The 21,369-nt window shown below is 41.3% G+C and overlaps 1 protein-coding gene across 1 annotated transcript in view; it reads right to left on the minus strand.

The window, feature by feature from the left end:
* prex2 (phosphatidylinositol-3,4,5-trisphosphate-dependent Rac exchange factor 2) overlaps positions 1 to 21,369 on the minus strand; it is an 89,491-nt gene that overhangs the window by 35,427 nt on the left and 32,695 nt on the right. Inside the window, exons 11-23 of the mRNA XM_062441526.1 lie at positions 19,791 to 19,891; positions 18,686 to 18,789; positions 18,537 to 18,586; positions 15,594 to 15,669; positions 14,422 to 14,494; positions 12,637 to 12,779; positions 12,253 to 12,345; positions 10,668 to 10,816; positions 10,471 to 10,556; positions 8,197 to 8,333; positions 6,442 to 6,559; positions 5,606 to 5,790; positions 2,774 to 2,935 (exon numbers count right to left, since the gene is read on the minus strand). Of these exons, the coding sequence (XP_062297510.1) occupies positions 2,774 to 2,935; positions 5,606 to 5,790; positions 6,442 to 6,559; positions 8,197 to 8,333; positions 10,471 to 10,556; positions 10,668 to 10,816; positions 12,253 to 12,345; positions 12,637 to 12,779; positions 14,422 to 14,494; positions 15,594 to 15,669; positions 18,537 to 18,586; positions 18,686 to 18,789; positions 19,791 to 19,891 (1,477 nt within the window). The remainder of the gene's footprint in view (positions 1 to 2,773; positions 2,936 to 5,605; positions 5,791 to 6,441; positions 6,560 to 8,196; positions 8,334 to 10,470; positions 10,557 to 10,667; positions 10,817 to 12,252; positions 12,346 to 12,636; positions 12,780 to 14,421; positions 14,495 to 15,593; positions 15,670 to 18,536; positions 18,587 to 18,685; positions 18,790 to 19,790; positions 19,892 to 21,369) is intronic.

A 21,369-nucleotide genomic window follows, 5' to 3' on the forward strand; every position in this document is an offset into this window, starting at 1 on the left:
ACTGGAAGAAGCAGCTTTGACAATAACCCTTGTGTGAGAAAGTGTAGAAATGTATCAGAAGTGAAGCTTTGAGTCGACCTTCAACTCCCTGTTCCCAGCAGATGGATATAGAGGCAGAATTCCTCCAGGAAAGACACACTGATAAGTAATAAACAAAGTGGCAACTGTTACACCAATTAATTGCCAGAGTCAAATCTTCTGAGTGCTCTAACTTTCTGTGACGGACGTGGCTACCACTATAAGAATGACTGTTTGACTGGTTTTTGGGGCACTTAGTCTGTATGTAAATGTATGTGATTACAGAATAAAGATCTGAAAAGATGATCCCATTTTGCCAAGACACACACAGCAATAAAAGGCCCCTACGTAAAACACACAACAGAATCTGTCAACTAAATATACTGTTTGTTTTACATATATATGACATCTGGCACTGGAAAAGAAGCCAAAACATCCATTACTGTACAGTTTCTAACATTCCTCCTTTTTTATGTGACAGTTCAAATATTTAACCCAAATCAAAATATCCAGGACCGACACACAACATCCTCATTTCATCAAACAGGGTTGCTTTAAAGCTGGAGTGCGGGTGTTTCTTTCTCTCCCTTCTGGCAATGAGAGTGATTACAAAAACGCTATCGACGTGCTTACATCATAGACTCTGCCGTAGCCTCTTCTGTTGCTACTGTTGTGTCTGTAAAGCCAAAAATTATTTCACTATCGAATTGATCCATTCATTACTAAATTATTGTATCCAGAGAAGAGTTAGCAGAGAGATGACCAGAAATTAGTCGCTTGGCCAGTGAAGTCTCTAATGTGCATGCGCTGTCCATACAGCATGTGCAGTATACCTTCATGTGGCTAGTGGGGGAATGTCGCCACCGACACCAGATTTAAAACTCTGTATATTGTGAAACACAGAGGGCGGATTTCCCAGAGAGACATTTAGTCTATTCCAAGATTAGACTTGTTTCTCAATGGATATTTTCTCATCTTGTCTTTAGCCTAGGACTAGTCTTAATCTTTGTCTGAGAAACTGGATCAGAGAAGTTTACCTGGTGGTGATATGCTTAATCAGCATTGTATGAACTTGTTAGGCAAAGACTTGAATGTAACAGACACACATTTATATGTAAAAGTTTCACAGTGCAGGCTTCAAAATAACTATGCTTTTCTCAGATAAGTTAAAAGCAAACGCATCTTATATACACTGTTAAATGAGTGCAAATATCCTCCGGGTGTGGGTTAATGCTATATGAAAATATGAATACTCTGCTCTACCTAACCCTCCTATGCATACAAACTTCCTCTAGGTGCTATGTGATAGCATCTCCATGTAAAACACAATACACAGAGAGCCTTAAGGAGTGCTTGGATTCAGCAGAGTTGCTACAGAATATCACAAACACATTTTTTCTCTGCAACGTTTGGTTGCACTTTCTTTGAACCCCTAGTCACAGGGCCTGCATCCTGTCTTGGCTTTTACACAGCAGACGCTATGAGCAGGCTCAGTTTTTAGCAACTTGGGCTGTCAAGCAACATAAGCATAACATAATGTATATGCTAACTAAAGAACTTAAGCCAAACATTTCTCCTCAGTTATCTCAGATAGCTGGAGGATGGAGCTCCTGCTCCAAGCGAGCTGATATGGTCCAGATGGACAATGAGTTGACCTCCTCTGAAGAGCAAAATGTCTAACCACATATCCTGTCTGTCCCTAGAGGTTTGGGAGTTCTTATTTCCAGGCCTGAGGTTACCATCTCTCTGTTCAGTCTTTCTGTCCCTCTATTTCTGTCAATTCCCCTCTTTTTTTATTCTTCCACTATCTACATTGTTTGCTCTCTCTGTCATTCTTCCTCTTGCCCCCCACAAACCCCCTCCTTTCTCGCTAGGGGTCTGAGAAGGAATGCTCCAATGCAGGATGGATCTTACAAAACAAAAGTCCTCGTTGTGGCTGTGCAGTGCTATTTATAAGTGACTGGTAATTAATCCAAGACCCACTCTAATGTCGAGTCAGATCTTTTCCGATTTCTCTCTCACACACACTTGCACGCACAGGGATGTTTTGCCTATAGACACATGCTTACAGATGTGAATGAAAACTGATGAGAAGGCATGGTTTTGTCAACAAACAGCTGTAACTTAATTACAAGCAAAGGCCATGATAATACTACATATTGCACACATATTCACAAAGTCATTGACAAGTTCACAAGTCAATGCCAGACTTCTTGGCCAAGTATTTCTTCCACTTGCAGACCAATTGGAGCTGATTTTATTTTTGCAAAACAAACAGCATTCAGACATTGCTGTTCTAGATTAACTGTTGGTGTGACGATGATGCCAGTGCAGTGGAAAATTAAGCATCCACCAAAGACACAAATTCCGTTTCAGTATGTACTCTTTACTTGCCATGTTTTTTATGAAGGAGATTCTATTCAATCGCAGCTAGTGTGCAATGGGGATCACTATAAAAGTCTATCACAGTGCATGTATGCTGAATTGGTTAAATTTGATTTCCATTCTTTTCTTCTAGGAGCAAAACCACTGTGTAAAACCACAGCAAAAAAAATATGTAAAAGAGGTATTTCTTCACCAGCTGCATCCTGTTTCTACTATTGTCAGTCTACAGATAATTGCAGAAGACAGAGTTGATTGCTGTGTAAAACTATACATATGCAGTGGAGAGAAATACCATACAGATCACTGATAATGGGCTTCTATTAAAATTAGTCTAATTTTGTCATCAGAGCATGCAACACAGTGTATTTACCTTCCTGTAGTTGGTAATTCGTCGGTTGATGTGCTCCACCCTTTCACCACACATGGCACTGAAGCGTACCTGCAGCTCCTCTGGGATCACATCACAGCTTGAACTCAACTTGCTGCACATCTGCACCAGCGTGTCATCATTACGCGCCAACGCCTCCAGGATCTGGTCAGAGAAAGGGCAAACAAAGACAGGGATGATTAATTGATATGCAAATGCCTCTAAAATCCCCTTTTGCAGCAACTAATGGGATGTAAATAGATGACCAAGCTTTGAAGATTTGGCTTGAGGGCTGATTTCCTCTACAGGATTATAAGGATCATAAGCAGCTAAACTCTAATATCTGAAATTTCCATATGCTATTTGTGAATCCATGGAGATTAAACCCAGATTTTGATACACATGCTGTACGTATGTAGGCTCCAACTTTCCAGAACTGTCAAGAAGAGACAGAGCAGGAGATGAACCCAGATGCAGGAGCAGCAGTAACAGAATATTTTTTTTATTATAGCTGGAGTGCTGGCAAAGAAGAACTGATCAACACAAAACAAACAGCAAAGACTGAATAAAAGATCCAACAAGACTGAACTCAAAAACAAGATTTATATACAAACTGAACTAATGAAACAACAAGGAACAGGTGGCAAGACACAAGGGCAGGCTGTAAGCTGATTGGCTGGGGGATGACACAGGGAGCAGAGCAGGGCTAATGAGACTGAATGCAGGGCAGGTGTGGAGGGAAGAACAGGCTGGAGAAAACAAGAAAAATCACAAAAGGCAATAGCTGCTCTGGGCTGAGGATAAATCAAAAGCAGAACCTCATCCATGAGCCAAATAAAAGTCCACAATAACCACGCACAATCCTCTTCATATATAAACAATCATTTATTAAACTGTCTTAAGTAAGTGCACAAGTCACACTGAGCAAACACAGCAAATAAACTTCAAGTGGAGTGATCTGCATTTAAAAACAAAAACAGGACTGACAGACAACTGTTTCTGTTTATTTTTGCACATAGTTTCTACCAGGGTCATTGTGTAGCAAGCAATACTCCTCAATCACATCTCCTTAAGAAAATATCTATTGTGAAACTAAACTTCAATTTTAACTTCAAGGACACACTGCCACTCAGTCCAGTTAAAAAAAATAGGGAAAAGGCATCAGGTGGACTGGTGGAGGGAACCAGACTGGGATAGAACCATTGCAAGATCAGAGATTAGGTATCAAGAGGAAGAGCGACACAGATCTCTGAGCTGTCTTGCACAGTGGAGGAGAGGGAAAAAATAGGATGAAATTTAACAGCAGGAAGAGACTGAAGCACAAGAAAACCCATGTGCTCCGACAGCACCGACAATATTAAAATTCATCATTACACGGATCTCAGAGGATAATGTGGACGGCTGGGGCAGATGTTTATAATAATACTAAATTTACTTTCACTCTGGAAGAATCTGGAAACAGCTTGCAGTCGGAGGAGATATGACAAGTTTTATTTTTGTGAATGTCATTGGGTTTCATTTATGATGATGCTTTTAAAGACTTAAGAACACAAGGGCTGTAAATCTAAATCAATTTAAGACATGAGCACAACTTGTGATCTCTGATAATTTACCACGATCAAGAGAGATGTTCATCACAGAATTTGGCAGCAAGATGCCACAATTCATGTTTTTCTTTTCCACACCAGCATGTGTGCATCCATCTCTGAGTGAATCTTCTTTTTCCTCTATGTCATCTTAAATCAATAATGATCATTCTGTGAACATCACCGCTGGGATGTAGAAAGCATGCACTTAACACAGCTGGGAACTAACATGACTAAAATAAAGCTGTCAGTTTAAACTAGCATTAAGGGCCTCAATGTCACAGCAAGAAAGCTGCTTGCTGTATGAGTTCTATCTCTAATGAAGACAAAAAATGATGAGGGATTTGTGTGATCAATTAAAACAAAGTCCCTCTTAATTATCAGTCTGAATCTGTTTGATAACAAACCCTACTGAGATTGAGACCACCAAATGGCCAAACAAAAATATATAAAGAAATACAACAACTTTCAGTTTGTACAGCTCCTCTGTAGCCTGGTGAACCACAGGAGCACTGAGGTGCTGCACACTCAATTCTCCTCTCTCTTTCTTTTCCAACCACAGCCGCATTGTCCTAAAATAAAAGTTGCACAAATCAAGGCAAACAACATTTTTGCTTAATAAAGTCTGATAAAAATGATTATCATAACTTGATCAGGACATTCCTCTGAGGCAGAGCTATGCAGGATTTTCCCCTTACAGGCTCCCGGGGTTCATGCTAGGTTTTGCCCAGAACACCGAGAACTGACCTATACTCCTGTGCTGTTTATTTTATTTTATTTAAGTTGATTTAGGAATATGTTTAATGTAATCATAATCTCAAATGAGGAGAGAAAACACATTTTGTGCTTTAATAATTAGGATTCACAAGAAATTAAATTAATCAAATTACCACAAAATAATTGCTGCACGGTTAAACTGCGGCCCGCGTCACACAGTTTGTAAACCAGCTTCAGCCTGAACAATAAACTGAATTAACTGTATTACTGACATTGCTATTTTCAATACATAAGTAGTCTGAATCTCACATAATTAAGCTGAAATCTGCCCAACCACTTAGCCTAAAGTCCAATCAAGCAGTCCAGAATATTTTACTGGTGAAACTGTAATTAATCCTGACAAACATAATAAAATACTACCGTAAATTGAGCCATAACTGTGACAATATATTGTGATATAAATTCGAGATGATATTGTTCAATCCTACATTCCTCCCAACCAAATTCGGATCTAACTGAATGGACATAATACCTTGGCAGTGAGGCTGAAAAATCCCTTGGGCTCGACCATCTTCTCCATCACATGGCACTTGATGCCAGCAGTGCTGTCGTACTCGTACACTACTCCGTACTCCAGGTGGACGTTGTCTACTGTCAGGCTGACATGGTCTTTCTTGCCGTCAATGATGGCTATCGTATTGAATTTGTCCATTACCTCTGAGATTGTAGACATACAGAGGAACAAAGAGATAGCAGTTAAAATTATTTTTGTTAACTTGAACGAAAACATGGCAGCACACATTCACAAATATCAAAAAATATGTGCTAATTACATACTAAAGAATCCCTATCGTTATCACAAAATGGTTTCAATGGAAGTGTTTTCATCATCACACAGCCGGCACTGTAGGAGGCCTCGGACCACCAAATCTGCAGTTCATTTTGGAGGAAGACCCTTTACTCGTGGCTTTCTTCCATGTTCCTCCGAAAATGATGAGCAATTCCAAGAGCATTAAGTTAACCGGGCCTATGCTAACGCAATGACTTTATACAGCAGTAAATCCTCCTCCAGAGCTGTTTGCTATGAATGGAATTGCTTTCCTGTTTTACTTTCTCATTGGGATCCATAAATTGTAGGGGGGGAATTAACACTTGAGGAGCCAGAGAAAACGGCTGTTCTCAGGCTAACACACTCCAGATGAGGCTGTTTGGAGCTGAGTCTGACTTGTTAACTGGAGAAGGCAACAAGGTTTGTGTTCCTGTGAACAAGCCTGTGTTACATCCACAGACACCTCGAACTGAATTTCTTTTCCCAAATGGGTAATTCCCATGTAGTTCCATCTGTAGTATGTGTGCATGTGTGGTCACCTTCTACTTTGCACTCAAAGCCGTCTCCGTTCTCCTCAGGGGTGGGTTTCTGGTTCGTTTTCTGGTTGTCCTCCTGGGCGCTTTCACTGTTGTTGTACACCCACTTAATGGTATCTTGCTGCATTGGAATATAATAATGGATTTGATTCAGAAATGTATTGAAAAAGCAATTTATACTGAACTGTAAAACGTCAGTGTATTTTCATAGCATTAAATCCACTGGAACTATTACAGTCACACATGCACCCAACTGTCAACACAAATCACTCTCCTGTAGTGTCCTTCTTAACAGGTGGCATTTTTGCTAGATAGATGAGGAGATTAGAAAAGATATAACTATGAACACACAGAACCCTGGTGTGCGTGTACACAAGCTGAGGTTTGGGTTTGATTCAGCCCAGATATGGTGTACAGTGTCACTGTTGGGTTGGCAGACCATACAGTGAAAAGCCTTCACAAACATATGGAAACATGGTACTTGGTAAGACTGTGAAAGCAAACCCATGCCAATCTCATCAACCCAATCTAGCATGCAACACAGCCTTGTGTGTGTGTGTGTGTGTGTGTGTGTGTGTGTGTGTGTCTATCTGTCTGTGGCTGCTGTCTCCTCTCCACACCCATGCCCACAGTGGGTTTCCTGCCAATGTTACATGCTGTGCCTGCCTACTGGTCTGTGGTCTTCTAGTGTACAACTACCACACACACACACACACACACACACACACACACACACACACACACACACACACACACACACACACACACACACACACACACACACACACACACACACACACACACACACACACACACACACACACACACACACACAGAAAAAAAGACAGAGAAAGAGAAAGAGAAGGTGGTTCACCCATGTCCATACTTGATGTAAACCAGATTTCCAGTAGTGTTGGAAACCTGTGGTGCTTAATTAAGCCTTAAGTCCCAATGAGGCTCAATTATAGTGACACACTAGACTAACTCAGACCATTCACACACCCTTGGGTTTCTATTTTCACACAACTTTCCCACCTTCAACAGGTGGACTGAGTTCTCCTCATATAATTGTCTGCTGTCAACCACTCTCCCAGAAAAAACTAAAACTGGCAGGGCTATCCCCCTTTCCCTCCAGCGCTCTCTCCCATCCCAAGCCCCAGCCACCCCCAGATCCTTTCCCACCTCTCTTTGCAGTCTGCCAGTCTCCCACAGCAGGCCCACCACTGTGAGCCAGGGGTCAGCGCTGGAGGAGCCAAAACTACTATTATTTCTGTGTAATGACCCAAGACAAGGAAAGAGGGAGTCGGAGAGAGATATGAAGGTAAATGGGAGCTATGACGCCTCTCTGGTAAGTTGCTTCTCACGGTCAACCAATCCTTGTTCCCCCTCTTATCTGCTGTTTTGTTCTTCAACGATCTCACAGAGTTTTACTACTTCAAATAGCATTACATAACTAACAGATCAATCGTCAGACAGTAAAACTCAAGATTATTTGAACTCTCTTGCAGTGAAGTCATGGGAGATGAAAGTGTGACCTCCAGTAAGGAATCATTATAAGGCCAAGGAAAACGTAATTGCACATAAGAATTTGTATTTTCTTTAAGGACTTTCTTCATTTATCCATTTTTCAGTTTCATGCCACTGCTCAGTTTATTCAGTTATTATTATAAGTATTATAAGAATTATGTGTATTAAGACTTTTATTGTAAAAGCGTGTTTTGAGAGCTGCATTGTCCCATTTTGCCTTTCCCTTCTTACCTGCGTGGGTCGCCTGTACTTCCTGCATGCAGTGACATGAGCAATGACGCTGGCATGGCTCTCCTTGCTTACATTGATGCCGTTCACCTTGATGATGCACTGGCCCGGGTGGAGACCGGCAATGGCTGCCACCGTGCCTGGCGTGAGACAGAGAGAGAAAGAAGAGATGTCAAGGGCAAAAACTACTGCACATCCTCATGCAGGTGCGAGGCGCAAGTCACATCTTCCATATCCTGTGCACAAAATTGGGTTGAACAACATTCCTCCTTTTTTTGTGTTGTTGTATTTACAACTTTGTTTCCTGTTTTTGCAGCTCAGGACGAGTGTGTGAGAGAGCGTGGAGAGGAGGGAAATTGTTTATCTGAGGTAAATGAGTGCGTCTCTGAGGGATGTGATTCAGAGCGTAAGAGAGCTTCAAGGTTTACAGCTATCAGAAGGAAGTGCGTCGCAGACTAAATATTCCTCCTGTTTTCATAGCTCTTTAAACCATGCATACCTCACATTGCAATAAACAGAATCTGTATTTCTCTACATTAGCGTTGTAAGAATTAAATTACCACTGCTTTTATTGTCTTTTAAATAGGTATATCTACAGGAAAAAATGTACTGCATTAAACAATAATACAAGAAGACATGAATTAGTACTGTACAAGACACAGGCCCCTGATATTGTACATTTTTGGGAAACTCTTCATATTGTGTCCGTATGTGTGTCTATGTTTGCTTTTTTAAGTTTTTTATTGACAATAAAATGAGACAGTTCAAGCATCAGTGGTAAAAGCTGCCTCAGGGAACAAGACTAAGCGCCTACAGGCACGCTAGCAGCTCTATGATGCTGAATAGTCACGACAGTTCTTTGAGCTAAATGCTAACGTCAGCAGGCTAATGGGCTCACAATGACAATACTAATACTGTGATATTTAGCACTTGTAATGTTTACCATATTTGGCATATTAGTTTAGAGTTTAGTGTTAGAATTGCTAATTAGCACTGAACAAAAAGTACAGCGGTGACTAATGCAATTAGTTTGCAGGTATTTGGTCATTAACCACAGTACTGGACAAATTAAATGTTTTACTATATGATATATATATAATGACGGTGCTAGATGAAAATACAAGGGATCACCCAAGTACAATTCATCCTGAGGGGGGCATTCAATTCCAATGGAGCCATTGTACTCAAAACCACAAATTGCCCTAAACTCATGGTGACGCTATTGGGAAAGTAAGAGGATCACCATATAGGAGACCTCTGGGAACCATGAATGCCTGTATAAAATGTCAAGGCAATCCATCATGTAGATGTTGGGATATTTAAGTTTCAACCCAAGCGGTGGATCAAATGACTGGCGAGCACAGCTGAAGTTAGTACTACAAAATTCATCAAGAATGATGATGAAAAAATTTCAAAGAAGGGCAGCATTAAAGCACCACAGGAATGACGGCGTATCACAAAGGACAGTGACAATGTCAAATAATGAGAATATAGTGAATCACATCTAAAATGAATTTAATGATGAAGCTTTCTCTTTGTCTCTGTCTCAACTTGTCCTGTCTCAATTTCTCTGACTCTAATTGGTATTACCTGCTCCAGCTGACCTCAGACACCAGGGGACAGCAGCTGTTATGACAATCTAAGGGATTAGACACCTCCTACATCATAAGCTTTGTCTCGGGGGGATCAGAGCATCTATTTAAACACACAGCAGGTTCCCAAGCAACCACACTAACAAGCCAGCACACACTTACACACATGCATGCACATACACAGCACATTTTGACCCTGCTATCCCACTTAGATTGCTAAAGGAAAAAAAACAAGATTCAATTCCCCTGAGAACAGCCAGACAAGGCCATGGATTGTTTTTTGATTGGACCCTATCTTGTGCCAGCCCTGAGCAGTAGCAGTAGCAGTGCTACAAAACATGCTGTGTTAGGTAAGAGGAGAAAAAGAGGGACTGTAAATGGGTAAATGTGGACCAGAAAAATATGCTGAATGCTTCTCCATCACACAAAGGAGTTAAATGGGCAAGAAAAGTGTGAATAGGTACATGGAAATCATTGTAATGTGGAAAGTGGCTGATAAACAGCTAATTCACAGTTTTGGCAGCACCGTTAACCAACCAGCTGAGCCACATGGAGAGTGCATGAGGGGGATAAATGGACCTATTGTGGCCAAGTCACGCACACACCCAAAGACTGACATGCCAGCTGCTTGCCAGCTGTGCCACAATAACAGAAAGGTCAAGTGGCGGCAGCGGTGCCCTCTTACCTCTTCCAACGGCGTGGACCACAGAAGGACCGAAGCCACGAATCTGGAACCCCAACCCATCAGCTGAGTCTGGGATCTTTACTGTCCTAGACACAGGAATGAGGCATTGCATCAAGACGATCCTACACGAATTTGACAGTAGCTCCATGATAGTGTCTTTACATATATATGCGCATGCGTATACAGATTGAACTTACTCTCTTGGCTTGGTGCTGACCAGTACCCTGAGGGGTCCCTTGCTGTTGAAACATTGCCTGAGGAAGATTTCCACCTCAGAGAAAGGCCTGAGGAACACTAGGTCTCCATTTATGGCAAACAACTTCTTCCCCACTTCCAGACCAGCCATCTTACAATCGAATATAATCAAATGGAAAAGAAAAGCACAGAATTATGATTTGAGTTTCAAATTAACTTTTTCTGGTGTAAAAAGAGGAATATTACCATATAATTTCTATATATCACATAGCAAAGCATACATAGTCAGAGTCAGAGACAACACGGGACAGCTTTTATCTGTGAGTATACAGCTGGATCCTGTTGGGGATTTCATTGACCCAGATTGAATATTTGAAAGAAAACACACAGAGACACACACAACGCCAGTCTCTATGCAATCCAGACCTTCCAGGCACATACAGTGCTACTTCAGGGCTGGAGGGAATTATGGGTCGTGCGCTCAGATTGATCACATTTGCCTTGAAACTTTTTGTGCCATTTTCATCCAGCAGATCAAAGCTAAACACCAAAGGAGACCTCAAAACTATGGCGCCCTTTAATGTGCTCTATTTCTGCACGAAAATGCTTCTAATGTTAGCATCAATGTCCGTAACCATAAACCGGATTTAGTTTAGGAGCAAACAGTTAGAGGCTTGTATTCTTTATGACTGATGATCAAACCATAATGTAACAATAAAAAGCTTCTGCTGACTGCCACTGATCCGCTGTAAAGGCATTGCTAGCTTCTGGAAAACAAAACCAGACTCAGCAAAATGATGGTAAATAAATAGTTACAAAAGGTCAATCCACTCAGTATGGATGCAGTTACAGCACAGTTAATAGCTACAACAATACAATTGTTGCTGGATTTGCTTTCAGAAGCAACGGAAATCAACAAAATGCTTTTACCTAGAGTTCAACTTTGGTGAACTTTGAAATCTGAATTTGTGCTGCTGGCATTGAATTGCAAAACATCTGCAGTTAAATCTATGTTTTTGACAGTGCCGACATTAAAGTAACAGAGAGAGCTGGAAAATCCTAAATGAAGGAAGCTATCACATCTGCAGTGTTGCACTCAATTTTATATAACCCTGATCTGCCACAAAAGAGAAACAACGCAAGATACCAAGAATGCGTGGTATCCATTTTTTCCACAAATAAAACTAATTGAGTCTAGAGTGTGAACATCTGAGTCTGCTTTTTGATCTACATATGCTGGATCAAAAAGTAGACTAGACTTGTCTATAATCACTACATCATCAAGCTTCTTGCACCACTTATTTCATGGAGGCACACAAATCTTTCTAGTGTACCAGGAGACTATTCATACTATTTCAAAATAATCAGTTAAATAATGAAAGATTAATCACATCAACAGCTAAGAAGGTCATGTTGGTAGATTTGGGGACCTCATACAGTATATATACTTTAATAATGCATATATGTGTGTGTATGTGTGTGTGTATGTGTATGTGTATGTGTATGTGTGTGTGTGTGTGTGTGTGTGTGTGTGTGTGTGTGTGTGTGTGTGTGTGTGTGTGTGTGTGTGTGTGTGTGTGTTCTCACCTCAGCTGGGGAGCCCTTCTCCACAGATTTGATGATGGGGACTCTGTTCCTCTCTTCCAGGGTAAAGCCATAGCCTCCATCACTGGGTCTTATCTGGAAAACGACATGTCTACCATCAGCAAAATCCCAAACCAGTAGACCAAGACAATCTCACAAACTGGCACAGACAGATAGCAGACATGGTATTATTTTCTCACTCCTATGAAAAGAATGCTTACTGAGGTATAAAATGGACTTTTGCAGTGTTATGACTTCTTCCCACAGCTATGTGCTTCCTAATGATTAAGTGTGCCAACGGTTTGATCAGAGTTGCGGGTACATTATAACAAAGTCATAGCACATTAGACAGACTGAGAGCTAATCAATCAATAAGAATGCACTCACCAGGAGAGACTTGGAGATGACGTTCTCAACTATTTTCAGGTCATGCTTTACGGGTTTGTGTTTGGTGTTAGAGCCCTCCATCTCCTCGTCAGCAAAGAAACGAAACAGCAAGGGCTCATCCTTAAATTCACTCTTTTCCAACACTGAAGGAGGAAACAACACAGTAATGAATGAATGAATACATCAGACATACAAACAACTGAAACGAAACTTGCTGAATAATGATATTTCTGGCAAATAGACTGTATATAGAATTAAAGCTTCATACTGGAGCGACTGAACATTTTAGCTCCCTAATTACAGCTAAGTCAAATTTCTGCCGACCATTTTAAAAAAGCATGTTATTAAGTTTGGGATTTTTGTATGTTTTCCTACCATTTCCCACCACTGGAAATCGGTTTAGGGACACTTCAATCTTATTAAGTGTAATCAAAAACACACATCAATTCTACATTTATTTTCGTCAGTTACATTATTTTTGTATGGTTCTGCAAGAACAGTTGTATATTTTTAAAAGTCTGCACTGCATTACATACTAACTATAATATAATCTGTATTTCACGGCAAGCAATTACACAACTCAAACAAAGTTTCAAAAGTCTGGTGAAAAAAATTATGAATAAAAAAACAATGAATAAAATGGAAAGCTGCCTGGAAAGGTAGAAAAAAGGCAGTTTGCACAATGTGTAATACATAGGCTAGAACATGGGAAACTAGGAGTATTGTCCTTTAAGGCAACAATATTAAAAAATGCAAACATGTTCTAATTCAAAGACTCCGAATGTCCTTTAATGGCTAATTGAAAACTTCCACTTAGAACATCAGTGTATGGTTCATGCCTGTGCACTAAAACACATGTACACCAACTGTGAGGGAGACTGCACTTTCATGGCAAAATATCACTTTTGAATGAACCCAGTCTCCAAGGCAACATAACGCCTTCACCAAGACTTCGGTTTTCAAATAATAAATAACCCTGAGGGGAAAAACAGAGTTTCCTTCTAACATTCCCTCACTTCATTCCCCTCAAGATCAGATATAGCGCCAATAGTTTTAATAGCTACATCGTCAGGCCAAATAACTTACTGGCACGAATGGTAAAATTACCCTGTAGGCTGTGGAAGTGAAAGAAGGTTTGATGGTTGGGGCTGTTATGTTCCATATATGTGCTGGTAATTTGTAGTGTGAGGCTTGAACTGTGGGTAGTTTGGAGCGGTTACATCATGGGGGTACGAAGGACACTGTGACTCATACTGTAGTGTGTATGATGTGGACTTTGGCACAAGTGGAGCACGGAGTTAAAAAACAAGCCTGACAGCCTCGTAAACAAACTGTAACCATGGCTACTAACCATTTGCACTTCAACTGACAAACATCCATGTGTTATCTGCCAAGTTCTCACAGCTAAAGGAAGCCATGCATGTATACTTAGTCACTTAGTCATATGCACACACTTATGCATAAAGTTAATGACAGTATGCATGAACAAATAGCCCAAACCACACATACATACACACACACCGATTCACTGCATTCTGCATTGGAAAAATGTTCTGTTCATGTAGCATGTCAAAGGGATTATAAGTAGAAATGGAAAGAGAACAAGAGTGGTTGTGTTCTAAAACAGGATGCTAAATGCCAGGAGTCCTCTGTGCGGTTTCTCCAAAGCAGTCAACTCTCATTTAGTCAGTGATGGAGAGGAATCCACGGTCTGTGAGAGGCACGATCAGTAGTTTGTTTGTTTTTTCGCTCTGCTAAAATCCTCAAAAGTGAAAAGCGATGTACCGTGATGCATGAAGCCATTGTCGCACAGCTCCACCCCCAAGATCAGCGCTTCCTCTCTTGTTCTGCAGTCCCCCTGCACCAGAAGAAAAAGAAAGAGTGGACACAGAGGAGAAAAAAGACACAGCATTAAACATGGAGAGAGTAAGTAAATGGCAAGGGAGAAAGGAAAAGGAAAAGGGAATGAGAGAAATAGGGTAAAAAGAGACACATGACAAAGGACATTGTGGGTTTAGAGAGCAGTCAAAATGTCACACTGACACCCCCCCCTCCTTTGTTCTCGCATCAAAAAGCTAAAAAGCCAGCAGAGCCACACAACGCTCAATCTTAAACACATCCAAAATCATGTCTAGACAGCATAGTGTGACAGCTCTTGAAGTCCTGCTGAAGGATCGAGAGCTTTTCCGCTGGTCTGGGCCAAACACATTCATATGGACTACCACACACACACATATGCACTTATATGCACACACAAACATGTGATGTCTTTCATTGATCCTGCGGTGGTGGCATTATACATTTAATTTCTTTGTTGTCATCCTGGACAGGACTATCAATCTGTCAACCTCAAAGCTTCCTGTCAAAGTCAATAAAGCTTAGCTGTCGAATCAATTCTGCTTTTCTTTCTTCATTTCCTTTTGGCTCCGCTGAGAGGCTCGAGTCTGATGGCAAGAAACGCTTTGTTGTCTTAGTTTCTTTCCTCTCTTGCACTTTTGAAGTGACCCGCTTGTTATGACAACAGTCACTTCGATCTTTCTGTCCTTCTCTCTTCCTCGCGCCTTCTTTCAACATCTCTGAGTTTCCGGAGGAAGAGAACAATGTGCTTTCAATATGGTGGAAAAACAGCAGGTGATTTAGAACAACATGCTGTGGATTAGGCCTGGCTGACATGGTGGAAATTAATATCAGAATGAACTTTTTCCATTGTTGATAAATATAACTGTGTGGATGAAAAACTCCATACAGAAAAATCTAACTGATTTTCAGTGCAGTGAACTGTGTTCAAAGTTATGTACTATATTAAACAAAACTCTCAACTTTGGAACAATTTACTTAACAATACCATGACGATAGTACAAGCAAACACTATGATAAGATACGATTCCCCTGAAAGTTAATACACGTTAATATTAATTATCTTCCTTTGCTGTAGATGAAGAAGTTTTAGGGTTTACCTGTGCTATAAGCCAGTCTATCAACTTGTTGGCCATCACCACTGATTTGTAGGTCCTCAAATGGTAATCTTTATCCCTGGATGGAAGCAAAAGAAGAAAACTTCATTAGAAGGAAACCCACAACTTAAGTTGCAACATGTATAGTAGTAAATGTTTGGTCTATTTTAACACAATGTCTAAAAGTGGACTAATAATTTCTACTGTCAGCAAGGCGTGCACACTTTTCAAGCGCTGGCAGTTGCTTCATAAATCTAAGTGGGTTTCTGACAGTTGGTGACAGCAAAACAGCATTCCACTGCAGATGGCTGGTAACGACCCCAGCAGCGTTTGGCCCTGGGGTGCCCCATGTCAGTCTGGTGTTGCTGTTCTCAGCATTACCCACACGGCCACACTTTGCCAGACCCCTAGAATGCCGTCTGAAATGGAGCCGTGACTTTCCCATGAACACAGGGGCCTCCCTGGGGACACGCAAGGGCTGAGCTGCAGGCCCCGGGAAAGTCCAGAACCGCCGTGACTTCCACCACTCCACTGCTTCCACCACATGCAAACACTCACTCAGACACACACGCAAACCGCACATGCACATGTCTGTCTCGCACACACACACACACACAGTTCAGACAAGTCAAACATGACATGTGAGCCAAGTCCAATCTCAGCTGTCTGGAGCTCTTCAGAATGAAGTGTGAGAGACCAAATGCTGCCCTGTTTCCTCTACAATGGAACATTCTGTTGCGTAACTGTATTTGACAGCCTGCTTTGGTCTGTGATGAGGACAGTAGAGTTGGTATTAGCCGGTGAGGCACGTTGCCCTGCCGTGCCATGCATAAACCACTTGGACCAGAGGCACCCTGTTTTTCCCCTGAATGGGATACTAAAGCCAGGAAGAATGGGGCTACAGCGGCTGGTGCACAGTGAGGCTGTCAGAATGAAAAATCGGGGGTAAACAGCGGTCCAGTGGGCAGCCATATGTCCGGCATGAGGAAACAGCAGTTTGAGGACTAACAGAGGGAAAGGTCAGGGAGGTGCTTAACTTGCTGCCCAAAGAGAAAGGTTTGCCTTGACATTTTGCGAGGGGGTAAATGGATGATGTAGGCAAATACATTTTCAGAGCATTCTTTGGGATATATTATACAGATGTTGCTGAAAGTTCTAGCTTTAATCAACTGCTTCAGTCAGTCGTAATGAATTACTCAAGTACTGTGCACCACATTGTTAGTTATTATTTTTGAAAATCCTACACATGCAAGCATAAATATTGAGCTACAGGGGGATTTACCAGCATAACAAAGACAACCTGACAATATTTATCAGGTGTTGAGTTGAAATGCATGAGGGTAATTTATGAGTGACCTTCGCTGCACTGTGAGGGGTTTGCAATCTCACTGTTCACATGTTGAAAGATCTTTCTTATTTATACTTCAACGTCTAACTATGTGTGCACAGTATTTGCGTATAGTGGACATTTCAAGCTGAGTAATCAGATCCCTTGGGACGGCCTGGATTCACAGATTTCTTGTGAGGAAAACAAGGCCATAAAGGAGGGCACAGAAGCTTCCTGGGGGCGTGGGGGCAGCATCGTGCTCGTTCCCCACTTCGCCTCATCTATCTCGCTCTGCCAGGAAATTCCACCTAATTAAGCAGGGGCTGGTTGCTCCAATTAAACTCTGGCATTCCCAGGCCCTGTGATGTATTGTACTAGCCTCTCAATATGAATGCACTGAACAGATATGGTGGTTAAGGACACACACTGGTGTAGTACGAAGACACGCAGTGAGAAGTTTTTAGGTTAAGAGGTTTGGCCCCAACACAAACACCAGCTGAATGCTGACACACACATACACAAAATCACCCTTTAGGCTTTTTAGTAGTTGGATCAAACAAACACAGAAAAGCTTCAGTGCTGGAATACAGCAAGCATCAGAGTTCCCCCTCCAGCTATAGCAGCGTTTTATTGGTGTGAAATTAAAGCTTTTCTTCAGGCCATTTGAAATCCAACATAAACAGCTAACCTAGATGCGGTGCTTTGCGGTAAAACGCATCAGCAGCCTGAACCTCAAGCACTATTCAAATGGAATTTAACAGAACAACAACAAAAACCAGAGCATGCCAGCAAATTACTCCAATAAAATGAGATTGCTCCACTTCTAACTGTTAGACGACTGAATGTTTTCTTACATGTGCAAAAATCACCTGTTCTGCATCTGGGAATAGGTGACAATTTCATGAGCATGTTGATGTATCAGCTTCCATGTTTACAATTGACAAACTTGGAATTCACTTATTATTATTCCCAAATAATAGCACAGAAAGCCTTGAAACACAGTGTTGATCTTCAGATATCAATATAGCTATTTTGAATCATGTTTTCTGTTGAAGAATTGCAATCGATGTTTTGCCAGCTCTATGTCAGACCTTTCAGAGCACAGGATCAATATTCTGTCAGTCTCAGTCAGCGAAATGTGTAAGACCTGTGTACTGTGACTGAACGGCTTCCACTGAATGCTTTATAACAGACATGATGCTATTTGTAGCTGTGAATATGAACTTGTTTCAGATTAAGAAACAGATTAAATTAACCTAACATTTTCAAAAGCGAACAGAGAAATTGGTCACAGTGTTAACCACAGGTATCCAAACTACTTGTAACATGTGACAGACTCAATCTTTCTCGCCACATCTGTGTTTTGAGACCGGACAGATAAAACCTGCCAAGCTCAATCACCCAGAGGCCCTGCTGCACTCCATCACCATTCTGTGCCAACTCCTTTTAAGTCAGTTCCTCTTTAAGAACAATGAGCTCATAGCTCACTGTGATGTTTGTCTCCTCCACTGTGGTCACTTTGCGGCAGAATTACTTTTAGAAGCAAGAGTCAGACACTGAGCTACTGGAGCCCCACCTGGATGGTTTGCAATGGACTGGAAAAGAAAATGGCCGCCTACCTGATGACAGGAGTGAAGAGGCTGTGAAGGCGACAGAAGAGCCGAACACCCTTACATAAACAAGACAAGCAAACACATTTAGTGAAATTCAGTGATAGGTGTATAAAATGTGATTCTAATTAAATTAGACTCTTCTTTATCAAAGTTACCTTTGAAATGACATCATGCATGTCACTTCTTGGGTGGTAGGTGCCATCGTCGTAGCGAAAGCGGTACAGCACAGGCTCAGGTTTGAACTGGTGTTTGTCTGTGACTAAAAATGCAATTCAGAACACAAGGAGGTTTTTTAAATGAAATGTGCCAAAATGAAAGTCTCAAACCCCAAGGGAGCCTTATTCATCCTTGCTTAAAATTGCAAAGTAAAAGAGGTTTAAAGACATATTCAAGCCAGGCAGGGTTACACAGTGAAACAAGCTTTCCAGACAAGAGGAAGCCTCAAACCTCATACAAAGTAGTCACAGATAACATTGCAGTGCAGAGCTCCCTGCGCCTCTTGCTTTAGGCGACTTTGTTGAGGACCCTCCTAACAGTAATAACAGTTGGCTCTGTATTCCTGGCTGCGGATCGGCAGGTTCCATTAAAGGTTTTTATGAAAAGATATTCTATCGTTTTTTACATGGTGACTTCTAACTGCACTGTGAGAGCTCAGAGGGGTTCAGAGTTTTTCCTCTCTTTTCCTCTCAGCTCTAAAGCCCAATCTCATTTCTCTGTGAGGAAGCAATAAAGCACCCCTGAGTGATTTAAGATACAACTTGGCCAGGGGCCCTACTCTTTTGAGGAAAATATACATGCAGAGTGGTACGCGCCATTTAGTGTGAACGCAAAGCATTAGCCAGCTTAAGCCTCATGCACTAAACACACTTGTTACACAAAACCACAAAACAGCCACTGAGCAAATATTACACAAACATTACAGCTAGAGGAGATTAATATTTATAATCCCATACCTAAACATTGTGTCAAGGGAGTGTTTAAATGGGACACCTGCTAAGACATAAATAAGACAGCTGCATCTACATTGTAGGCTTCAGCCAGGGAATGAAAGTATAGTGAAATTCTACTTTCAGGATGAGGGACATTCATTAGACATGGCTAGAGATTAGGTTAGGCAATGGCAGGCATTTGCATGCTCAACACCGTGCAGCACAGTGTAAATTAGTCTGTGGTAAATTTGGTTTTAGATACAAAACAGGAAAGGATGATAAAGCAGGTATGAGCTGGAGAGCGGGAAGGAGAAAACTGTGAGAAACCCACCATGGTGGATGATGCCATTCTCCAACAGAGCCTGACCCAGGTGAACCCCTTCCTCTGGGTTGCCTGTTTCATTGATTTCCATCAGCCAAGACACAAACTCACTGGGGACACACAAAAAACAACACTGGTATAATAACACCCAAATTCACTCAGGAGAAACATAACAAACATACATAAAAATTCCAAGAGATATCCCATCACCCCATAGAGGAGAATGTGTATGATGAGTGGAGGGGGGAGAATGTTTCTGCTTTGTAATCTGCAAAATGGGAAATGCCTGACTAGAGGCCTTTGCCATCATTCCTGAGAGGCTTTTGACGAACAACATTTACTTTAAATAGATGTGACTATGGTAACAAACGCTGTCTTGGCAAAAATAAATTATTTATCTACTGTTGGGGGCCACATCAGCTTGTTAAAACAACTAGCAGGCTTTGGTTTATGTGTTTTGTCAGCTTCAAACTTTATTTATTTTTGGACATACAATGTAACACTATCAAATACGAGAGTACATAATTGTTTCTTGGGAAGTTCTCGATGGAAAAACACAAGATAATTTTTGCTCTGCATCATTTACAGCAGGGAAGAGGAAACATACCAACTGCCAGAGCAACAATCACAGCATCCAATCTTCTGATGGCCTAAATGAGCTAAATGGGATAATTCTACATAATTTAGCAACTAAGAGACAGACAGCGAGAGAGAGAGAGGGAGAGAGAGAGAGAGAGAGAGAGAGAGAGAGAGAGAGAGAGAGAGAGAGAGAGAGAGAGAGAGAGAGAGAGAGAGAGAGAGAGAGAGAGAGAGAGAGAGTAGAGGACAAAAGAAAGAAAGAGAGTGGCGACTGAATGGGCAGAACAGGCAGAGCAGGAGCAGCCTATCTGATTACATCCCTGATGTCCTGTTTCCAGATAAAAGCCAACAGCACCATTGGAATTCTAAGGAATTCACTTCCAGGCCATGATGGATTCGACCGCTTGTCAACAGGAGGGCCGGAAGCAATTAGAAAAGTTTTTATAGATACAACTGACCAAACACCCCATCTCCTCTTCCTCCCACCCCTTGCTGAACATTATATAATCTTTAACCACTCATGCTTAACGTCTTTTTCGCTCCACAAATGTCAATTTGTCCACCTTTGCACTTTAACCATAGATGGAAAAACACTGTGAAAGTTTTAGCTACATAGTTTGCGTGGCATCAGGTATATAAGGATATATGCGATAAACAGTTTCCAGTAATTGAGATCTACATGTGTAGTTGTGAAAAAAAACACAATATTTAAGCTAATTTAACTTTATTTCTGCCTTTAAAGGCCCTAAGAAACTGTTTTTTTTCTATTTAAAGATTTTGTTGACATAGACGCCTTTATTTAGCAGTAAACCGACAGGAAACATGGGAGAGAGAGGGGGGTGTGACATGCAGCAAAGGACCTCCAATCGGGATTCGAACCACCTGCGTGCCTAAGACACCGTTTTGCCAATTAGCCTCTTACTGTGAGCACAGTTTTTGTTATTTATCATGAGATATTGCTTTAGACATGTTTTTTGTTTGTACCCCTGTTACTATTTTGGACAGTTGG

Source organism: Scomber scombrus, chromosome 20 (assembly GCF_963691925.1).
Source record: "Scomber scombrus chromosome 20, fScoSco1.1, whole genome shotgun sequence".
Lineage (NCBI taxonomy): Eukaryota > Metazoa > Chordata > Actinopteri > Scombriformes > Scombridae > Scomber > Scomber scombrus.